General features: G+C 46.4%; 1 protein-coding gene across 1 annotated transcript in view; it reads right to left on the bottom strand.

The window, feature by feature from the left end:
- WWP1 (WW domain containing E3 ubiquitin protein ligase 1) overlaps nucleotides 1-23,970 on the bottom strand; it is a 77,261-nt gene that overhangs the window by 19,711 nt on the left and 33,580 nt on the right. Inside the window, exons 4-10 of the mRNA XM_039841976.1 lie at nucleotides 22,586-22,724; nucleotides 21,835-21,959; nucleotides 16,579-16,716; nucleotides 16,424-16,490; nucleotides 14,111-14,289; nucleotides 8,830-9,142; nucleotides 2,984-3,079 (exon numbers count right to left, since the gene is read on the bottom strand). Coding sequence (XP_039697910.1) covers nucleotides 2,984-3,079; nucleotides 8,830-9,142; nucleotides 14,111-14,289; nucleotides 16,424-16,490; nucleotides 16,579-16,716; nucleotides 21,835-21,959; nucleotides 22,586-22,724 — 1,057 coding nt within the window. The remainder of the gene's footprint in view (nucleotides 1-2,983; nucleotides 3,080-8,829; nucleotides 9,143-14,110; nucleotides 14,290-16,423; nucleotides 16,491-16,578; nucleotides 16,717-21,834; nucleotides 21,960-22,585; nucleotides 22,725-23,970) is intronic.

Below are 23,970 nucleotides of genomic sequence, written 5' to 3'. Positions count from 1 at the left end.
AGTTCTCGGATCTTCCCACTGGGTGGTTTTTGTGTTATGATTCACGAAGTAAACTCTGTCTGTTGAATCTACTCTTTTTTCTAAAAAACAGAGAATAGCATTTAATAATGAGTAACATTTGCTATACAGACCTTTCAGATATTTTTACCAACTACACGTCTGCTTACCCCAGCCTGGTGGCAAAGGTCCGTACGGGTCATTTTCTGCAGCTAACATTGAAGCCTGATTGGAGAAAGGGTTGGGGGAGAAATAACATCACGTTATCTTAATATAGAAACAGAGAGAGACGCTTGGCAGAATCACATATATAATTTTCTGAAAAACAAAGGAAGGAATGTGAATATAGTCATTTCAAGACACTAAGTCCTAAAAATGCCATTAGTTAAGAGTCGATCAACTGACCATCGGTTTTTCTAAAACGATTCAGAAATACTATATTGACCATCAATAGTTGAATCTCTTAGCTCCTCCATAATAATCTAAAGGCACGAGATGAGGCGAGGGATGAGAATACAGAAAATTGTAGTGATTAAATGAGGCGATATATTACTTAATATAAAAATTATCACAGCTTTTAAAACAAATGCATAATAAAGCCAACATTAAATTCCAGTATCCTCATTATACAAGTAAACTTTTTATCTTGATATTGTCTTTTATATATTCATACCTAAAAACATCTATGTTTACACATTATCATTACAACCCAGAAATATATTCTGAAGAAAATGTAAACATTCTACCATCAATAATGTGTGAAAATCATTCACTGAAAAATAGTTTCTTAATGGGGAAGTACAAGCATCCTGATGCCATCACGGCAGTGGCCGGCAGTGTTAACCATCCTCGCTGTCCAGGCCCCACTCCTTGGACAGCCAAGCCCGTTCCGTCGGCCGCAGCAGCGCGTCCGGCTAAGGGCACCCCACCCTGGCCTCCTGGGAGGCTGGGCTGGTGGCATGACCACTGTGCCCAGTGAGATGTGGGCAGAAGTCCAGGGCAGAGCGAGCCTGGGCCTCAATGGCACTGCTGAGCCTGTCTACTACATTTTGGGTTTAAGTTGCCTCAAAACACCATCTAAAGGTGCCCAGTACTTAAAATATACATTTTTGCTATTTCCTGGGCTTTTCCCCCCTCTCTTCTTGTGGATGTTTGCTTATGGCAGTAAATAAACCACCGACTGCTCAGACTTCAAGAGTGTTCGCAAGGCCAGAAAGGCCAAGGCTGGCCGATGGGGAGGTCGGGGGGCCTGGTCTCACTGAAAGCCAACAGGACCCTTACCATTAAAGGCAGAAGACTGGGGATGGGCAGGCATGGTATTTTATTAAGAAAATGCAACCATGAAACCACCAGCAAGGACAAAACACTGAGTATAGGTTATGTTAGTACTAGAATTAGAAAAAAACAAAAACAAAACTTGAAGTGCTTATGGGGATCAGAAACGCTGATTATTTACTGCAGAGGAACTTAAAAATACCCCGTCGGCACGTATCCCGTACCCCGCGTGAGCGGGCGGCGGCCCCCGCGCCTTACCGAGTAGAGGTACCGCTGGTTGAACTGCTGCATGGCCCCCTGCAGCTGGTTCCGCTGCGACTGCCACTGCTCGAAGTTGCGCACGGACTCCATGGTGGGCCGCTGCCACGTGGTGGTCCTCGTGTTGTGGTCCACGTAGTACACACGCCCGCGGTCGTCGACCCTCCTTTCCCAGCTACCGCGAGGAGACAGACGACAAAAACAGCACTCTCAGGAAACACTTCAAGCAAACAGTTTAAAAATCAAGTCCAAGACATGATCGAATAACTCCAAAAACGTAAATGACGTTCTTCAGAAAACTGATGAGCGTGGGACTCGCTGTAGGCTCCAGCTAAACACGGCCACTGCGCCACCGTGCAGGCGGCGTGCCAGCCTCACGCCCTGACCCCGTCGTAAGCTCCGACTGAATGCTCGCTCCCCACCAGCAACCGGCCCGCACGGTCCTGCCACGTTCAGACGGTCACCTCTCCCACCTTCCCGCTACTGTGCTGCCGCGGACTGAGGCGCGGACCGAAGCGCGCCACCCCCCGCACAGCTTCCCCGCCACGGCCCCTCGCCCCGCGTTCCCTTCAGAGCCAAACCAACTGCCAACTGGCCCCAGGTGTGTCCTGCTTCCCCCGTCCCTAAGAACTCAACGCCCTTCCCTACGTCTCTACCAACCAGAAAACCCCGGCCCCTGGGCATCGGGTCCCCTCAAACCAAGTTTGGTCATTAATTTATGTGACGCTCTCAGAATCCTGTCAGCCACCAATCGCACACAAATAACATTTCTTGCCTTGAATTTTCTGGACTTGGAACGCGTTTTGTATTGGTGGACTTTAAGTCCCACCTGGAAGGACAGATCTTCTGAGTGGCAAAGACAATAAGGAGAAAATCCCAGGGACAGGCAGAGTGTCCGGGGACAACGCGAATCGGTGGCTCAACTATCAGAGCCGCACGCACAGTCACGAGACGAGGAAACAGAGAGAGGATGCCCAGTGTGGGGACGGCCTTACACGGCGGCCTGAGGCGTGGACTTCGCTTAGGTCGCACACTGAACGTCTATTCATTTAAAGCCCTCTGTAACTTTAGCCATCACGTAGCAGTTTTAGTCATGGCATCTGTGGATAACTCGGAAGCATTCTAAGACCTGTCACTACATCTCAGGAACAGCACAGTTCGGATCAGCCTCCATGGAGAACCACACAGACACACCGCGGCTCCTTCCCTAGAAAATAACCAGGGCTGAAACTGACCAGCCGATTTTTTTTGCAACTAACGACTCTCAGTAACTCACGCCAGCGCCGGGCGATCTCTCCAGGAAGCCTCACTTACTGAACATCCGTGAGTCACAAAAGCCAATCCAAGGAAACAGTATGCAGAATAAAAGAGCCAGTTTGTGTTGTATTAGGTAAACTTTTAACAGCACGTGTCTGATAAAACACAGCTGAAGGTGTGTAGGGCTGGACAGTACCCTGGCGGCAAAGGCTGAGGCCTCTCCCACGTGGTCGTCCGAGTGTTGTGATCCACGTAATAGGTTCTGCCGTGAGGGTCTTTCCTCTGCTCCCACCTTTAACGAAAACACAAAAATATAAGTAAAAGACAACAGACTAATACACCTGGAAATATCGTTCTTATAATCAGGAAAATCACAGCTAAGTTTTACTTAAAAGCCTATGTGTATATATCTCAGTATATGTAGATAATGTATATAGATATCTATTTACGAAGTTGTTTCTTTTCCCAATTATTAGTGCTTTCTAAGTTCTTAATTACTTCCTTTTAACACTAATAGAAACTCAGCAAGTATAGTTAGCAAAGGAGAGCAGAATAATACCTAAAGTTTTTTAAAGTTACTAAGCTACAGGATTCCACGTCATCAGAACACAGACATTTCATCGACGGTAGAGGAACTTTCAGCTTCGTGCCGAGCCCGAGGCATGAAATGTCGACAAAGCATCTCTGGGCACGTGTAAAGGTTTAGTGGCAGCCGCCTTCGATGTGCAGTGATGCTCACCCCGTGCCAGGTCCATCTGCCCCGCGCACCTGGTGTCTGCCTCCTGCACACGTGCTATCCCTCGACCACGAGTTTACAGACACCCCGACTTTATTTTATTCTGTTCCACCTTGAAGACTCTCAGGCTCTTATTCCCCCACTGTCATTTCCTCCTCTGGGACCCCCGTTCCTGCCTCTCCAGTCTGTCCTTAATGTGGTACAGAAGACACATATTCAACATAAAAAATAAAAACTTGGTATTTCTGAGTTTAATATGCTCATTTTCAATTGGAAAGTAGAACAGAAAATACTGTTCTTTCTCTTAAACACACAGGCCCAATTAAATGTGATTTCTTTGTGATTAGAGAGGCCTCTATTTTTTCCCCACGCAATGACCATTCATCCTAAAGCTACTGTTTAAGGTGCAAAGATGAAGCCGTGAGTCTTCCTGCGCGTGCACACTCTGCAACGCCCTCGTCCCAGCCGGCCCACACGCACACGCGCGCTGTCCTTCTGACTATGGACACCCTTGACAGCTGAGCCGTGGAGCACGACGTGGTTCTTTTAATTTTCTCTTTTCCTCCCATTTCCCTATTTGTGTGTACTCACGACCGATCTAAACTCCAGACACTCCCCCCCGCCCCGTGTGTCGGACCCTGCTCCCTGGGTCCCCCACCTCTCCTCACCCGCTTCTGGAGAAACACGAGGCCTGGCAGCTTCCTACGGAGGCCACGCAGGCAGGAAACGTGTGGAAACCGAGGACTCTGTGCAGCACTGGGCAGTGAGGCTGCGCAGAGCCGGGGCTGGAATCTCCCGCGGCATTTGAGGCCCGGCCCACGGCCCTCTAGCTTCCCCTGCGGATTCCGAGGCCTCTAACGTCATTCTGAGGAGAACGGGGCCTGCTTTCCACCCTTGTTTTTAGCCCCTGGACATGTTAAGGATTTTTTCTTTGCCCCTAGTATACTAAAATCTTCACGATGGGTGTCTTAATATAGATTTGTTTTCTCTTAGTTTCCTGAGTTTTGGTGAGCCCTTTCAATATGAAAATTCAAGTCTTTCATGTTTGCGAAAGATCTGTTGTTGCCATAATTTTGTCAAGGATTCCCTCCCATCTTCTCTCTTTTGAGAACTTCTCTCAGCAGACAGACCTTCTGAACGGGTCCTCTTTTTTTTCTACATATTTTTAAAATTTCTCTTTTTGTTCTACTTTCTGGGAAACTTCTTGGCCGTCATCAGCCAAGTCTTCCATGAAATGAGGGTTCCAAGAGCCTCTGGGGACCGCGGTGCTCCACGTCTGGAACGCCTCGTTCTTGCTTGTGTTATAGCTACTCTCGTCCCCCTAAGAATACTGAAAGTGTTTTTCTTCAAGCAGCATTTTTTAGGCTGTCCTGCTCTTTCTCGTAAGAGGCTTCCTTGGATGTCTAATAAGCAGGCACCAAAAAGCGGACGGGGCTTCGTGTGCCTGCGGGGGCCACGGGTTCGGGACTACTGGAAGGGTGACACAACGGGGTACTCACTGGCAAACACGCGTCGGCGCGCTCGGTCATTCTCAGGGCGGGAGAACGGTGAGATCCTGGCTGTCAGTGTTCTGGGTTCGGGTTGGAAAGAACCAAGTGCTTCATCCATATAAAGGGCCGTGACGCCCTTTTCTAGTTTTAGCCTAAATCAACTGCTTTAACATCCAACAACTATTCAGTAAGCACTCGTTAGCCACTGGTTTTTCATTTCTCCGAAATGAAAGATCACTTCCTGAACTCAGTGTTTGCTCTAAGCAGAATTAATCTTTCTCAAACGAAGCTGCTTGCTACACAGAACATGTCAGAACTGATTTTGCACATCTTCCTTTACAATTTTCTACATTCTATTCTAGATCAAGGGTAGACAAACATTTTCTGTCAAGTGCCAGAGAGTAAACGTTCTGGGCTTTGTGGGGGGAGAGGCACAACTGCCGAGTCGGTAGGTGTGAACGTCGTGAGAGAGAAGCTCCCGTCATGCGCCGCCCCATTTTCTGGGGTGCGCGTCCTGGGGGCGGGCGCGCTGGGGCACAGAACTCCTGGTCAATTCCACTGTCCGCCCCGGAGACTCTTTCTCTCCCTGCCAGCAGCTGGCCAACGGGAGGCAACTTGCTAAGTTGTCACTCCCAGTCACAGGGAGGAAGGGGAGGCGTGGACGTGATAAAGGGGCCAAGGGGGACACTCTGCCCGAGTCTGGGTGACTCACGGTGACAGCCCACCACAGCTGTGTCTGTGGGCAGGCTGGGACTGGCCGGGGACTGCACGGTCCCAGCAGTGGGGACTCGCGCCCGCCCTGCACAGGCACACTGCCTGCTGACCGACGAGACTTCTCGACAGGCTCTTCAGCGTCCTGGAGAGAAGAGCTCGTCTGTAGCGGCCACACTGCTCCCTCAAACGCTCCTCTCTAGCGTCTCCCTGTCTCGCTAACACATGGTAAGTTTTCAAGACCGACCACTGAACAAAGACCTTGTTAAATCAAAAAAAGTAAATTTGGAAGAATTTTGTGAAATATATTACAATAGTAACAGAATGTAGTTATTGACTGGATAACTGCAGGTTTCGAAGCTGGATCGGGGGTCCATGGAAGCCTGCCTTCTGCCCCAGCCCCCGTGAGGCTCCCCCACCTCAGACACCTGCCCTGGGCTCCGCCTTTCCTTGCCCACTTCCGCCAAATGTCCCCTCCCCCAGGGGGTTCCAGGAAGAGTGCTCTCTCACGCCCTGCTCCTCCCAGCTCGCCCAGTCTGCAGGCGGCTCAATCTCCCAGCAACCACAGCGCCAAAGGTCAGCAATAAATCATCTCTGTTGTTAATTCAATGGGCGCTCTCATCTTCCTTGAATTTTTCAGCAGATTCTGACCTTGCTAACCATTTCCTCAGAGGCATTTACACTGCTCACTCACTCAAAATCACTGAGTCAACCTCTCACTGACTTTACAAATATTTACTGAGTACCAGCTAAATGGCAGGCAGTTTTAGGCTCAAAGAATATAGAAATGGACAAAATAAAGCTCGCTTTCAGTCTAGTGGAGAGAAAACTGATGATGAACATGTCACCTGGTGATGCACTACAGAGAATACCACCAGTCCTGTCACGCTGCCTAGAAAAGCCTTCCTCAGGAGCTCACACTCACTCCACCATAGTATGTTCTAGAAGGGGGAAAGCTAACCTCTACTCTGCAGTGGGGAAAATCAGAACAGCGACTGCCTCCCTGAAAGTAGGGCCAGGGACCGACGGCAAAGGGGTCTGCGAGAACTGTGTGGGGTGGTGGCACTTCACACCTCGGTGAGGGCCTGGGCTCACAGGTGTATGCGCCTGTCAAAGCTCTTTAAAAGGACACACTTAGGGCTTGCGCATTTGCTTCTGCGTAAACCTTACCTAAAAAACTGAACCAGCACTGACGTCTAGCACCGGTAAGCGGGCTAAAGGGCTGGGGGTGTCTGCATCTCGGCGAGCTGCGTGCGGAAGTCAGGTAACGGATGCAGCGAGAGGGGACGAAGCGGGCAGAGAGAGACGGCAGCTGGAGAATCTGGCGGTAGCTGCGCAGATGCTCTCAAACCTTTCTGCATGTTTGTAAATTTTCACAGCAGAAGGTTGGAGAAAAATAAGGTAGGACGGGCGGATGGGGGCAGAGGGTGCCTGATGTGGGGCAGGAAAGGGCTCTGCAGTGAGCAGCCGGGCTGCACCCTGCAAACGTCAGGGGCGGCGACCGTCAGGGACAGCAGTCCACCCAGGCGGGGCCGAAGCAGGTGTGCGCGGGGCTCCCCAGGCAGACCCGCCTCCAGGCCAGAATGCGCTGGAGACCGTGTGGCAGAAGGCTGAGCGACTCAGCACGCTACCAAAGAGGAAACGCGGCGCCCAGAAACGAGGCTCGAGGAAGGAGGACAGGTGCAGAAAGAGGGAGAGGAAGCTGCTCACCAGTCGGTCGCACAAGGCGAGGGCCACCTCTGCCAGAGAAGCCCGCCCGGGCCCCTGGGGTTCTGCCCTCACAGCTGACAGCGGCCTGCTCAGCGTCACCCTCCAGGACTAGCGGCCACTGGAGTCCAGGATGCTCCATGTCTCACCTGCATTAGCAGCTTTTAACCTTTCTGACCGCAGTCACAGAGTACGCCCCGCACGTGACATGAGCAGCTCGTGTGTACCGGAAGCCTTTGCTTACAGTTTCCCACACACACACACCAGGAAAGCAAACTTTCCGGAAACAGCGCTCACTGTGAGCGCATGATGCACGCTTCAGGATTCGATTCTTGTCCACACTGATTCACTTCGTTACGTGTTCACACGCTAGTCACAGTCCACCAACAGGCTGCAACCTGCAGCTAAGAAATGCTCATCCAGATTCCTGCTGCCGAGGCCGCACACGGTGCTGGGCAGGCTGAAGCTCTTATTTGGCCCCCACAAAACTCGGTTTCCGTACTTACTGTTTACCTGGGAGCGCTGGCTCCTCGTCAGAGGACAGCGTGGCCGCCCTCCTGCCTCCCTAACGCCTGCCGTCTCCTCCGCTGCTAGAACCGCCCTACTGAACACCAATGCGACACGCTGCTCTCCACTTAAAACCCGTCCTGCTCACTCATGGCCGAGACCTTGCAGGCGCCCAGCGCAGGCACAGAGCAGACATGCTAACGGGGCAGGAAAGGGCTGTGCTGAGAGCCCCGTTCTAGCATTTTCCAACTGTATCGTGTACGTGTGTTCACAAGTCTGAGGTAGTAAACAGGCCTCTTGAGAGCAGAGACAATGAATCATTAATACTAGTATCATTGGAGCCAAGCCAAGAGTGAAAAAGAACTGTTTAGCGAACACGGGGGAGATGACCGCATGGAGCACGCACATAGCACACGCTCAAGGAAATCGTGGGAAGCCGCATCATTTACAGAGATTACGAATACTCAGCAGAGGTGCAAACCTGAGTTAGTAACGACCACTGGGCAGGGTTAGGCGGCCCCCAGCACGCAGTATGAATGGAGAAAAAAGGCCACTTGTCCTCAAGCTTGGGGTGCAGGGAGCAGGCTATAAGGAAGCTAGAGGACCGGGGTCACGATGGTGGTGTCTGGCTGCTCCGACTAAAGCGAGAATAGCCCAAGAACCGAGCCACGGGGTCCTGCAATGAACGTCAGCCCTCTGCGTCCCCTTCACCCTGCTCGCCCTTCACCCAGGGGCGGCTGCTGCTAGTCCGAAGACGATCTCGGTTTGTAGCAAATAAATACTATGAACGAGATTCCAATTCAGATTTCAAGTAACTGAACAATGGAAACATTTTATGCTGCCAGGTGAAGTAAATGCAAGTCAAACATCTGAAGAAGAAATGGAACGTACCCTGAGGGCAGAGTCTCTGAGCCGGTCCCCGAGTGCTGCCTCCTGGGCTCCATGCCCCCTCCCGGCTGCCGGGACTTGGGGGCTTCCAGGGCAGGGCTGTCTGCAGAGCCAGGCGGGGCGGGGTCCACGGTGCTCCCGGCTCCAGCCCCTCGGGCCGCACTGTCCGAGGGGGCACACCCGCTCTGTCCTGAGGCGGCCGGCACTTCTGGCACTGGGGGGTCCCCAGCTGGGGCGCTCGCATCTTCAGAGACCTCCGCAGTCCCCGAGGCAGAAGCACTGTCGGTGGCTGCAGGGGAGGACAGCTCTCGATTAACTGAAAAGGGAACATTACTGAGCCATCTGACAAGGAATGACAGGGCAACCGATTACCGCGCACACAGGCCAACCAATTACCGCGCACACAGGCCGTTCTCGCGGAGCAACGGCCCGGTACTGACGCGAATGAGACAGCGCGTATTGCGTTGCTCCCGTTTCAGAGAGGAACGTAGGAATAATAAAAATTTAATAACACACACACACACACACACACACACAAAACCTTAATTTAAGGAAAAAGAAACCAACATTAGAATAACAAATGTTTTTCCTCCAAATTACCAATTCTGAAAGTCTGCATGGGTTAGGAAAAAACTTTCAAATGATCTCTTTCGATTTCCCTTTCTGCGTGCAAATTGTAGCTAATGTCAAAAGAACTCTTTTGCTAACAGTGGGAAACATACAGTGGCATGAATTCTCAGGACGGTGTACCACAGGGGACCGCAGAAAGGTCCAGGAGCTCATTCCAAACTTGCTGGAGAAATAACCTGATGCTGGGATCCCGTGATCCAGTTTTCTTAATTTGTTTTAAATGTGATGATCCATTTCAACTATAGATCACCATAAAAGTGAGTCGAATTAAAACTGGAAAGAAAGCAGATGACTGAATAAAACCTGTCGGAAGATCCAATACCAAGCCTGTAACTGAAATGGGGCGAGAGCCGTAGACAAGGGCGATGGAACACTGTTCGAGAAAGAAACGTAAACGGCAGAAGCGACAGGAGAGTCTATTACAGGAGCAGAACCGGTCAAGCTCTGTCCCGAATGTGGGGGAGAGAATGGCTTTGTGGAAACAAATCAATAACGAAGCACGAGAAATAAAACGTTCACAGAGTTCCATGGTGCCCAGAGCTGCCGGATGAGAAGGAAGAGAGGGTGGCTCGGGGACGACATTCGGGCGTCTTCTGTCTTGTTTAATTTTTACCCTTTGACCATGTACAAAAGAAAAGACCAGCAGTCGTCTCCTCAAAGCGAAATCACACTGGATGGGAAAAGAGGGATTTCTGAGAAAAGAAAATCCAGCCCAGCGAGAACCAGTCACAAACCTGTGCGCGTCCTGCAACACAGACACGAAACGCGAACGGTCAGAAACAGGGAGAAATTAAACATGAAATCGCACATGCCGTTGCTGGAGGCAAAACTCGGCGCTTCAGCAGCAGGTGCTCTCAGGGCGCTCGCCCACTGAGCACGACGTGGGGGGCCCGACATGGGGCGCCCACCGCTCTCGCTCGCACTAGCGCAGCAGCCTGACTGTGCTGCGTCCTCTCTCAGCCACAACGCGTTCCCCAAGCAGCAGCCGAAGTCTTCTAAAGCACACAACGGGGCTCCTACGCCCCTATTCAACAGGCCAGTGGGGTCCCTTTACGATCAGCAAAAATCCCAGACCCTTCGCCACGGCCCGCACCGAGGACGGTGGCCAGTGGGGCCACAGCCACACCCGACTCCTCATATGGCCTTCCCGCCCCTGCCCGAGGGGGGCGCGAGCCATCCCTGGGGTCTCAGGACTAGCTGCCCCCATCGCACAGTCCTTACGTCACCCCTCGTCATCCTTCTGGAAGGCGGCCTCGAGCATCTCATTTAAGGCTGCTCCTGAGCTACGCCCACCTTGGGCTACATCAAATTGTACTGTTTTGTTTCTCGTGCTGTGAAATCATTTTTTTTCTTTTTCATTAAGTTCAGAGTACAAAAACATTTTTCTTAAATACTTACTGTTGTCCCAGGACTATGGAAGGCGTTTTAGATGACCGCACTTAACCTCTGAAACAATCCTGTAAGGTAGTTGCCCTCTTTTCATAAATGAAGGTGCTGAATTTTGAGAGCGGTAAATCTGTGCAAGGTCACACAGGTACTGTGTTACGAGGTGGGGCTGGGGTTTAACCCTGATCCTGTTAGAAGCCGAATCTAATCTTTCACCACATGGCTGCCTATCATTTTAGCGTAAAATCATGACCAATATTCACAGCGACAAAACTTATCAAATCAAAAGTTAACAGGAGGGGGCCCTCACATACAACACCTTCTCTGGTGGAGTCCTGTCTTAGGCTCCTCAGCACAGGCAAGGTCCCTGACACAGAGGGCCAAGTGTGCTCCAGAATTCGCTGCCTTTCTGGAATTCAGAAAGGTAACACGTACTGCATGCACATCACACTAACACCCGAGCAGGTCGGAGGCAAACGCCGTTAGTAAACATGGTAACATTTCTGCTGCAAAAGGTAGGAATACTCACGCTAAGATGATAAACTCAAACACCCTCAAACCAGTTCTAGTTAGTCTGCCATTAAATGAACTTAAAAAGAAAACTTTTGGCTTTAAAGATTTTAGGACTTTGGAATTGCAAGTAAGGGATGAAAGACATGCCATGTGTTATGCCCAGAATATGCACAGTCCCACTCCAACGATGAAAACTAATTTTTTAAAGTCCTTAATTCAAAGAAGGAATACCATTTTTACACTAACACCTTAAAAGAGGCTATCCCATTCCTTGAAAATACACCTGAATTCATCGTTCCACTAAGGGATGACAAAAGACAATGGTGAGGTGGTCGCTACCAGCAGAGGTTCTGGAAGCCTCTCTGTAAGCTGGCCGACGGATTGACAAGAGCTGGACTGTTTTGTCAGGTGTCACAACAATAACGGGAGATGAAGACACAACACGAATCGGGCGGGAGGAATAAGATCTGAGGCCCATCGCGGTGTACGAGGGACCGCACGACTCCGAGACACCGGGAAAACCACACTCAGATAACGGGACGGAGCAAGAGCCGGAGTCGGTCACAGCGCCCCTCCTTCCCAGCTGTGGCCTCGATGGGCCTCAGTCCCTCCAACGCCAGCACAAGGGTTCACTGGGTGAGTGGACAGGTGGTGTCAGGACACGCACAGGCCAACGCTAGCTGTCATCACAGCTGTCATCGCTATCCGGACTGCCTCAGGTTTCCCCGCAGTCATTGCGAACGCCATGGGATCACGTATAACGGAGCGGCCTTCGTCTCTAGTTCCTCGGATGTGTGTTCTGTTTCCACCTTGACATTTCAGGCGAGAATAAGAACGTGGGGAGTGAATTTATTCCCGACAGACAGGGTCTCTAACGTGTCTGACAGGCTGCAGAGTAAATGAGACCCCACGGTGAGGGGAGCCGCAGCGAGTCCTTCCCCATGCCCCGACATCTGACCGCGCCCGACGCTGAGACACACAGCTCCCTGGTGTCACTGAGCGCCCGCGGCGGTCCACGCCAACAGTGGACTGTTTCAGAAGGAAGAGCCAAGTCTCCAAATCCCCCATCCTTCACATGGAGGGCGATGGCAAGAACGAAAGTGGGTGACGGCACAAGCCTTTCTAACGACATCTCACATCTCATCTCACGAATCAGGAGCGGAACTAACGAATGACTCACTGGCCCTGCCACCTGACGGCCTCCCACCGAGCCTGTGGTGGTCCCACAGGACAAATCGACACGCTCGTTAGTCACATAAGGTATCATTTTTATTTTTTTACATCCTCTTTGGAAGGTTTGCAAGGAAGCTACGTTATTTAAAATAGAATTTTTTAATGGGTGGATTACTAGGTTTTTTCCCATCATGTTTTTTTGTTATGGGTATTTGACAACTCAAAACTCCCTCCAGCCAAAAAGCGCTAGACTCATGCTTTAATTGTGACAAACTCTGGTACTCTGATACACCGTTCTTCTGTGTGTTGATATTTTTTAAAAATGAAATTTTGGTCTTTCCTATAGGTACTCCCTCAGGTTATCTTTTAAAATATAAAATCTAATTTAGGATGGACACTCATTATTGCACTCACTCTTGTGATTGTTGAGGGCGCTGCTCACATGTGATGTCTCTTCACACAGACAGCGGCTGCTTTACTGATCAAATCTTAGAGACAATTCTGAAAAATCTAAGATGTTTCCTTTTCTGCTTTGCTAGTAGAAATCTTAGACAAATATTCTTACTAGAAAGTTGGCCAGAATCAGAAAATAAATGCATCTGCTCATTCATTTTACCCTAAAAAGTTCTATCTATTCTGGTACTCAGCATCTTTAAAATCATATATTTTTTAAAAAGGAACAGCATTAACTAAACCAATTAAATTTTTTTTTTTAATTTCATGTTAGTTCCTATGTTTATGAAAACTCTCAGCGTAACACATGGAAGGTGTCCCCCCAACTTTAAGTGTAAAGACACAACTGTCTCATCTATAAACCCACCTATTTTTCACTTAACCACTGAATTACAGCCCTACATGTTTCCATTTTTGAATACTTTTCCATAGATGGATAAACACAGGAAAGAACAGAGGCTCTGGACTCAAGAGATCAAGACCCCAGGTCCGGCCCCAGCGCACGTGTTAGTCATCCTAAGCAAGTCCTCAACGTCTGCGTTACAAGAGGTTCATCTGAAAGCGTTAACGTACAGAGATCAAACAAAAAAGCTCATGAGATTTACCGCTGAGCCCCATGAAAAACAGAAGTGCGGAGGGAATCTTCCTGAGGCATTCCCCGCCAGCGGAATGGCACTCGCTCCGGGAAAACAAAACTAAGAGCTCTGTCGGCTCTCCGTGCGTTTTTCTACTAAGTTACATGTGTAGAAATAATATTTGTATACTGAAAGACAGGTTAAAGGAACCATTCATTACTGACAAATCAATGAATTCACTTCAGTTCTTTCAGAAATATATTCCGTATTATATATTAAATGTTTTGTGGCATAAAGCCTAAGAATCTAGCTATCGTAGAAGTACTTTCTTCCTTAGTGAAATGTGCTGCGATCTCAAATAGGTTTTTGGCATATCTTCCTAAATAATCTAGAATAATTCAAATTATTACAAAAAGTTATGGCATTGTAATTTTTTAACTCCTATCATGGAACTGAAGATTAACAAAGAGTGTGCAATGAGAGTATAGGCACAGACACGTACGATTTAGTTTAGTTTTCATCTGCACAATGTGTCATAAAGTAGCCGCGCTTACCAGAGTCACCGGCAGGCTCAGATGTGAGTGGTTTTGGAGCTGGCGTATCTGGAGGTCTGGCAGCAACCTGAGGAGGAGGTGAAGGTGCGCTGTCCCCACTGTCCACAGGGGGGCAGCAGTTCTGCACTGGAGTGTTCGCAGGAACAGGATCTATTCCGTTAGCACCCTCGACAGCCAGCCTTTAAAAGAAGATGCCTCAACTGAGTTCAACAAGCTAAGTACAATTAAATAACTTCATCTGAAATTTCATGAGAGTTAGTTACTGCATTCTTAACATTCAAGCAAAATGACAGGTATAGAGAGTAATGAACAAACATGTGGCATGCTTTTATTACATAAAATTTTTAATTTTCAGTTCTAAGTGTACCTATATTGGCAGATAAATCTACACTGGAAAATACAAATATGTTAAGTCAAAATGAATTCAGTCCCTCGAAGTAATGCTCGAAGTCTACGTTTTAAATATTTAAGTCTAAGAGTATTAATCTTCATTTTAAATGCTCTGAAAGCATTTTCGAAATGCTCATGAAACATAAAAATCAATTCAAACTACTGTAATCTTACTGAATACTGGGGCTCCTCCCTGCGCACCTCACAGCAGATACACTATATCAATGTCACGAAACATAAAAACATGCTGAAAAGTCCTCAACTGTTTATTACAAATTATTTTGTATGAGGCAGTAAGATTATAATGACTACGAGATTACCAGGATGGTAACTGTTGTGTTCTGGAGTTAGGAGAATTTGCAGAGCACAAATTACCCAAAAATAAGTTCGGGGTCTTGGCACTTGCTGCGTCGTCTGCCCGCTCTCCACTCAGAACTCTGCATAAATAAATGGCTCAGATTTGGCCTTTTAATTTTAGCTCGAAGGGCACCTCCTCGGAGCAGGTTTCCGGGCATCTCTAAGGCAGGCTCCCTTCCGGTCTGTCACCCTGCCCCGTTTCAGTGACTTCATAGTCTGTATCACTGTCTCCTATTAGCTAATCGATCTCCTCACGGTTTACTAATGACAACTCCTGGAACAGGGTGGGGCTGTGAGTGCCGGGACTGGTGTCTGGCACCACACCGGCACACAATAAGCAGCTGCAGGACGAATGGGGAGGCCATCCTCTGCTCCCTTGTCACCTACATATTTGCAATAAGATGTGCTGAGGAAGGTTGGCAGGTAAAGTATGCAAATGGCTCCCAGTGATCCCGATCTGTGCGCCCCTCCGCAGCCACCCAGCATGAGGTCCGAGTGAGAGAGCCCATTCGAAGTTCTGCTGGGACTGAAGAACCGATCTGGATGCAACACGTGTTATGCGCAGGAAGCGACGTCAGGTGTCAGACTGTAGCCACCTGCAGCTGTCTCAGACAGACACGTAGCTACACGCTAGTGCGCTCTAACCACCCTAACCGCTCTACCCACTCAGTCCTTAACTGGCTCAGCGTAAATTATAATGTTCAGAAGAGAGGCTCATCCGTCCGAGCGCTCAGAACCGCCGAGGGGCGCCTGGAGAGTACCGACGTCAGGAAGTGCCGAGTGATGCAGGTCGCACTGTTGCGGGCCAGCGTGAATTTCAGCTGTTCCTTCCACTACATTTGATGTGTTGTATGCGTTTATTCCAGTTTAAGTTATTTCAATCAGAAAGCCCCTATTGTCACCAAAAGTAAATGCAAGGGCGTTTCTGAAATGGCAGGGCGCTTTCTGGGGGAAGACGACAATCTGCAGAGCATCTTCCAGTGATCTCCAGGAAGGTGGCAAGTCAGACAGCAACGAGATGCCCATCTGCCCACAGGACCTGACTCTACGTGCTGATAAACCACACCCAAGTCCAGATTTTTAAAAGCCCATTTCCAATAAGGAAGAACTGACACATGCTACAACGTGGATGAACCTTATGCTCGGTGAAAGCAGCCAGTAACAAAAGGTCACATACTGTATGATCACATTTACGTGAAATGGCCAAAACAGGCAGATTTAGTGAGACAGGAAGGAGATCCGCGGCTGCCAGGAGGTGGGAGGAGAGTCAGGGTTTCGGCTCGAGGGGGATGAGAACGCTCTGAAATTAGACAGCAGGGACGGCCACGTGGCTCTGTGATTATACTGCAAACCACCCAACTGGACACTTGAAGCAGGTGAAGTTTACGTTTGTGTATTATTCTTCGACGGAGCTGTTATTTTTTAAAAGACTACTTTCTCAGGAATTCAACCAAATCACATGTTTGAAATTCTATGGCAAATGCTAAACGAAAGTTAGAATTAAAAACTTCATCTATGGGAAATGTCACATTCCTTTGCCACAGACACTAAAATACGACATTCTACCTGGTCGCTGTCCTGGCTGGAGACTCTCCATTTTCATGTAAGGCATCGCCATTCTGCTGTATTTCTACTGAACGACAGGAAAGAAAGAAACTAGGTTTTTATACACTTCTCAATTTTTTTCCTTCAAATGTTAAAAGCACACAAGGTCAGCTTACTGGCTGGAGACGAACTGCAGTTCGTGAGACTTTCGGGCTCAATCGCCAATCCATCGAGCACGACGGTTAACTCGCCAGTTTGCACTACGCCATTCTTGTTTTCCAAGGAAAGTTTTAATTGTTCTTTCACTCTTTCCACTAGAAAAAAAAAATCCTAACTTAAAATCTTTTGCCACATATGAAAATGTTTTGGAAATCAAAACTGCACGTGAAGAATGGCTGACTCAGCACCTGACGCGCCATGGGGAAGCGGCACCTGCATTTGTCAGCAGGCCCCGCCGAGCCGCAGCGGCCTCACCCCACCCGCGCTGCCGGCACCGTCTCCGGTGGCTTCTCTGCACGGCGTGAACCTCACAGAACATGTAAATACATCCAGATGGCCAGTGTGGCGACTGCCTAGACGGGCTCGTCAGCCCAGGGTGCCACGCAAAACTCTTGTACGGGAGACATTTTTGCGGAGTCAGATGGTTTGGTTACTCATTCCGGCTCTGCTACTTCTAGCTTGACTTTGAGTAAAGCACTCACGCTATTTTAAGTCTCCATTTCCTCATCCAAAATGGAGGTGATGAGGGCATCACACTAAAGAGACTGTCATAAGGTCCAGATGCAAAACCACGCAGAGTGCTCTTAGCCCACATCTGACACAGTAAGCGCCAGCAAAGGCTAAGTACTGTGACGAGAGCGTTTTTCTTTTTTACATAAGGCCAAATATTTCCTTCCTATTATTAGGATATCTAGTTCTTAAACTCAAGGTCATTTCGCTTCGACTTCCACCCCACAGAACATGTATTAAAAGTTATCGGTGATCCCCTTCGTTATACACGATGAGGCCTGATTCAGTCTGATCTCCACTGCCTTTCTGCAGCTCTTGAAATCATAGGACCCTTCACTTCTTGGATAAACTCCTTGACTTTGGTCTTTCCTACATTTAAACTTTAAACTTTTTTTTTTCCATTTACCAAATGTCCAGCATAAACATACTAATTATCCAAGTACAGAAAAGACAAGACAAAATCTGAAATTACTAACCATTGGTTCTTTTAAAAAATTAAGAACCATGTAGTAAAAGAAGACCTTATAGAATACTCACCCCAATCATTTGTATCTCCATAAACCTCAGTTCCACTTCAGATCACAAAAACAATAAAAACAATTAGGGAAACGAGCAGAAATACAACGAACCCCTACGAGTGCATGAACTTCAGCTTTACCTGGAGTCTAACAGTCTATGTGAAGAAAACTATGCTGGCAACCATTCTATTTCATTCTTGTCTTCTGGCTCCACTCAAAGCATCTGGAATTGGAGATTTAGTTCCTGTTCCTAAAACATTTAGACACTTGAGTAGATTATTAAAGAAAGGCGTTTTTAAACCCTTTAGTGTAAGTCTCTTGGTGGTAAATGCTCTGTTTTTTAATCTGTAAATGTATGTATTCTCATCCTCCAACTGTTCTGTTGGGCATTCAGTCTCATACTGATTATAACCTTCTCTCAACTCTTCGAAGCCATTTTTCCACTATCCTCTCCCCTTATGGCTAATTCTGCAATTCTAATGTATAAATCTTTGCACATGACCTGTTTTCTCTAAAGCTGCTGTTTGTGTTCGGTGCCATGCGCATGGCTGCCCTGTGTCTAGGCATGACTTTCTCTTTCCCCACTGCTTGGGGTGTTATGGATCTGCAGATTCATATTTTTCATCAGTGTTCGAACACTTACAGCCATTTCTCTTAAACTATCTCCTCACTCATTCTCGGATATTCATCGAAGGGTTACTTTTGGGCTTGAGTACAGTCGGGTCTGTTTTGCTTTCTGCCCGCGCTTGGAGGGCACCCCCGATTCTAGACTGCAACCATCCCAGCTCAGCTCTGCTCTCTAGCTGTCAGCCAAAAGCACAGTATCCTGGAAGCTGCGAGCAGCATCACCCATGATTCGAACTCGAGTTCGTAAGGTTTTGTCTTTTTTTTTTTTGAGACTGCCCCTGCCTCAGCAAAAACCATCAGTGCCTCAAGGACTCATCTGTCCAGGACCCAACTAATCTGTCCACGTCATCTAGTCTCTCGCGATTCTGAACAGGGAAGACTGAGTATAATATTTTTGAATCGTTAAAGTGAGGAGACTATCACATAATTAATTCCTGTCCTTTCTCAAGGACCGGAAAGCCATTCTTATGAAATGTAATTGTCAGGAAGGACAGGGCTCCAGTCTCCCCGGGTCTGTGGCCGAACAGAACTCTAGAAGACAAAGCTCATCACGCATACCAATCATCACTTTCTAACTTTCACGTTCCTCACCGGACTAATCCACTGACTCCGCTACTCCTTGATTTTCCCTTTGAAACGCCTAGCAAATTCCTACAAACGGAGGGTCGTGCCAGGTCAAGCTGGGCCCTGCTCCTTACTCTACCAGCACGTGATGGATTAAAATCTGTCCTCACCACTTCGGTGTCCAGCTTTGATTATCTCTGATAACAGAGGAGTTGCAATTTAACAACCAGTCGGGGGCTGAGAGGGAGAAATGTATCTCAGATATCAGTCTTTAATGCCAGTGACATAAAGCAAGCTACAAATACCACACATATCTGCAGAGCCAATGAAATAACTTCCATAATTTCGAATGGTGTTCAAGTGATCTGAACACATAAAAGAGGCAAAAATTAAACCCACAAATGCTCTGAGAATGTATCAGAGGCTGGCATGAACGAAAGCTTCAGACATCACCCAAATGGCTTATGACATGGAGCAAATGATGGTTAGGGACTGAAGGCTCACTAGGATTTAAATGTGAAGAAGTGAGAGAGTTTCCCTAGCAAGTCACAGTTGGGTTTCCACTGGGAAAATACAGATGACTTTATGTTGGATGAGTCGTGAGTTTCATTTAAGGCCACGGATGGCTCTAACAACTCCTATTACACCGTGAAGGAAGTAGTAGTAAATATCTCCAAAAAACTGGAAGAAAACTTATTCGAATAAATTAATCCTCCACCCTTATCCCAAATACAGCAGGAGAAAGGACACCTGAGAACATGAGAACAAAATGCCAGAGCCTTGAGTGTGGGAAGAAATCAGCCTCATAAAGCGGAAGACGGACAATGACGTTGGCAACCGCGAGACACTTTGACATGGAGACTGCGGACTGCTGGATTCCTATCACGCGGGAAGAAACAGTGTATTCTTCATATTTTCTAAGTTTCTTCCTTAAACTCAGTAAATGTTTATTTAATAAATAAAAGTCTTAGATCTAAGAAAGTGAAGATACAGTTACTTTTATGGGCTTCTAACTTCTCTCAAGTTATCAGAGCACAAAATAGGTATCGTATGCAACTTCTAGGAAGACAGGAAGCTTTGAACCAAACATATAAAAACCAAAACAAAGGCATCTAGGCATCTTTATTTTAAAATATCGTAAGTAATTAGAAATGAGAAGATAAGCCTTACTAGCTGTTAACAAGTGGAAAAATAAAGCAACTTGGGTCTGATTTAAAAGATTGCTGAGGTCAAAAGAAACAATCCTTAAGTTATAGGAAAAAGCATTTAAGATCGTAGGTAAAGATGATCTATTGACTAATACGTGTTTTGAGAACTTTAAATAAAATCCTAAGAACTATTATAAAAGAAATGACTTTGGAGGGAAAACCAGAAACATAATAGTAACCATGAAAACTTCAAAACAACACTGGAGACAACAAAGAAAGGAGCTACAAACAAAACAGAGACCCAGCTAAGAGATGGCATGACATGCCTAGGGGGAGAGGTGGCCATGATGAAATAACACGGATATGGGGGCCAGAAGCAACACAAACAACAAATGGCAGAGAATCGCAGTAAGGGAGAAACCTGGACTCTACTAAATTGAGAGATTTTCCTGAAACAAAACAGATTTCGGACTAGCAGTTAAGAAAACGCACTAAAGGAGCTTCTAGAACTGACCCTTACCAGAGAGCTGGTGTATAGCTACTGTAAAACCTGAAACTCTATGAAAGGAAAACAGAATACGTGCGCAAAAAGCTTTTTTTTTTTTGAAAAACAGGAATAAACTCTGATTTTGTAACTCGAACATAAGAAGATAGTTCCAGGCTGCACTATCCAACATGACAGCCACTAGTAGTCACGTGTGGCTATTTACATTTAAAGTTAATTAAAGTGAAATAAAATTTAAAACTAAGCTCCTCAGTTGCACTAGCCACATTTCTTACTGTGACCACATCATGTCTCTTCGCCCCTAAAATTACCCTAGAACAGCACGGCCCCCACAGATATTTCTTTTGGTTCCAGTCACCTCCCCCATACTGTGATCCGCCTTCGAGGACTTTACCCTGCCTGCCATTCACACCACAAACTTTCTGAAGTGTCTTGCCAGAAAGTGTCCCGGAACCTTCCGGCACGTGAGACCCAGGGCGCTCCATGTTCCTCTCCCTGTCACCATCATGAGACCCAAAGTCTCAGTCTGCCTTCCTTCTCTCGGGACACCATGCTGCTGCTTCCTCCCGTAAAACCCACGCTCTGTGACCTGGTGCGGACGCCCCGCCAACCCCTCTGCTGGGGTCTTCTCTCCGTGCGGCCGGATTCTGGACATTTAGGGTGCTGGTTATCAAACATTCTCTGGGTGTGGCACATCTCAAAAACATAACACCTTTTTATTATCAACCTTCCCCCATAGACCAGTGAGTGAATTCATATTTGACAGGAAATGTTTTCAGTGCTGAACATAACTTTATTCATCACTAGCTTGTTATGTTTTTGTTGGGTTGTTTGGTTTATAAGCAGTTTTTATTGGTTTGCTTCTTTTTAAAAATAAATCCCACAACACCCCCCAGATTTAATTTCAGCTCATTCAACTGACGCCAAACTCAAGCCCAAGTGAAGTGCTGAGCCAAGAGGCCAGAAGAACAGCAGCCAAGAATTTTATCAATTGTCAGTGTATTTTTCAATTCTGCAAGGCTGTCTATCTAGAGTCGTATTAATTTCTACTGCTTCTAATCAAAGTTAAGCACCTGTGAATCAGAAAACCTGTGTCCTAGTCATCTCGCTGCAAGTGCTCCTGCTCTGGAGAAGCCGTGACTGACAGATCGTTCTGTAAATTTGCGGGGCGGACAAAGGCCACGGTAAACATTCCCTATTGCATATAACGCCACAGCCATAGGCCAACGCGAGTTCTCCTTTACAAATGCGAAACTACATTCTTGCTTTAGGGCTTCAGGACACGTTCAAAGTGTCTAAAACAAACTTTTGAAGAAAGAAAGGTTAGAACGAAAAACTTACACTTTCTGTCGTGTGTTAACAGAGCTTGTTTCAAATCTATGGTTGCTCTTCCTAATAAAGCATCTGCTTTTAAAGTGTGATGGCTCCAAACTCGAAATTCCAGTGTGGTCTGTGGGGTCACGTTTCTGTACAGGTAAAATCATAACAGAAATACAGGAGGATATTCCATTATTCTAAGTGATAATTCCTATTAATTTACTTCAATAATTTTTTAAAAGCCATGATTCAGTTTATCTGAGGAAAAAAATATTGTATGAAACAGTAAACTACTTGAATTATTAAGAGTATTTACTTTCAAGAACATTAGGACTTCAAAAGCCAGATGAGAATGTTTATAATTAGCGAACCAAAACACCAAGAATACACCAAGAGTCTGAGACTTCACAAGGACTATTTCTATTTGAACAAATTTCTAAAGATTTAAGACGACTGATGGCATTGGTTCTAATTTGTTACACAAATTTATAACCCTGTATATTTCAGAAATGCCAAAATTAAGAATAATTGATTTTCTGCTCTATTTATTTTTCCAAGACAGTAATAAAACATCGCTATATGGAAATAATTTACTTCATAAAGCAAAAGGATTAGTATGCTTCCTCTGTAAAGACAATGAAATTCAAAATTTTTTCATATTTTAAGTTGTCCATTCATACTGGATAATTAGTTACACTACAAAATAATAATAAAAATAATTCCAAGAATCACACTCCCTTTTGAAAATTTTGCATTCTCTATATAAGGTACTTACACAGTTAGCTGTTCATTCCATTTTGGATTAGAAGAACTACTGGATTTTGCTGTTTTCTTAATTTCTCCATCTACGACTACTTCTGTATATATTGCTGTTCCAAACCAGTTCTTTTTTCTTTTTAGTTTGGCACTAGAAACTAACAGAAACATGATAATCACTAGTGAATATATGTAGCCAGAAAACAGTGTTTTGCACTAATAAATAAAAATGGAACTGTGCTTCTTATGCAACTCAAACTCTTTTCATTGAAAAAATGAAAAAAAAAACAGCATTATAACAGGAGTATGATAATGCCTGACATTTTAACAATGTTACTGAAATATAATTCACATACCATATAGTTCACTCATTTAAACTATACAATTTAATGGTAGTTGTGCAACCACCACCACAATCGATTTTAAAAAACAGTCATCACCCCAAAAAGATATCCCATATCATTAGCTGGTCACCGCCCTGTTTCCTCCCAGCACCTCCCAACTCCCCTGACCCCCCAGCCCGAGGAAACTACAGTTGACCCTCGAACCACACAGGCTTGAACTACACAGGTCCACTTATGTGCATTTTTCCATAAAAACACGTATACCACTGTAACTATTTCCCCATCCTTAACAACATCTTCTTTTCTCTAGTTCGTTGTAAGAACACAGTATGTACTGCGTATAGCATACAAAGCGTGCGTTAACTCACTGTTATCGGGTAAGGTTCTGGTCAGCAGTAGGTTATTAGTAGTTATGTTTTTGGAGTCAAAAGTTATACTCAGATTTTTTACTACCCAGGGGTCAGGATCCCTAACTCCCACCTTGTTCAACTGTAGTAACCTACTTTCTTTCTCTACAGATTTGCCTACTGCTCTGGATAGTTCATCTACATGAACTCATACACGTGGTCTTTTCGTGACTGGCCTCCTTCGCGTAGCGTGCTTTCGAGGTTCGCACAGGTGGCGGCACGCACACACACTTCGTCCCTCTCACTGACAGATGACACTACTGGATGGACGCTCCGCCACTCCTCACGCTCCATTCGCCAACAGCTAGACATTAGGTTGTCCTCACTTTTTGGCTGTTATGCATAATATTGCTATGAACATTAGTGCACACTTTTGTGTGAACATAACTTTTTAGATATAATATCCAAGGCACAATCCATGAAAAAAATAAATGATAAGCAGAACTTCATTAAAAACTTCTGCTCTGTGAAAGATGTCAAGAAAATGAGAAAACAAGCCACAAAATTGGAGAACATATTTACCAAAAGTCACATCTGACAAAGAAATGTAGTCCAAAATATACTTAAAACTCAAGAAAACAACCTGATTAAAACATGGCCCAAAGCTTAACAGACACTCACCAAAGATGTAAGGCAGCAGATAAGCATCTGAA

Source organism: Pteropus medius, unplaced genomic scaffold (assembly GCF_902729225.1).
Source record: "Pteropus medius unplaced genomic scaffold, Ma_sr-lr_union100, whole genome shotgun sequence".
Lineage (NCBI taxonomy): Eukaryota > Metazoa > Chordata > Mammalia > Chiroptera > Pteropodidae > Pteropus > Pteropus medius.
This window is presented reverse-complemented; position numbering and strand designations above follow the sequence as displayed.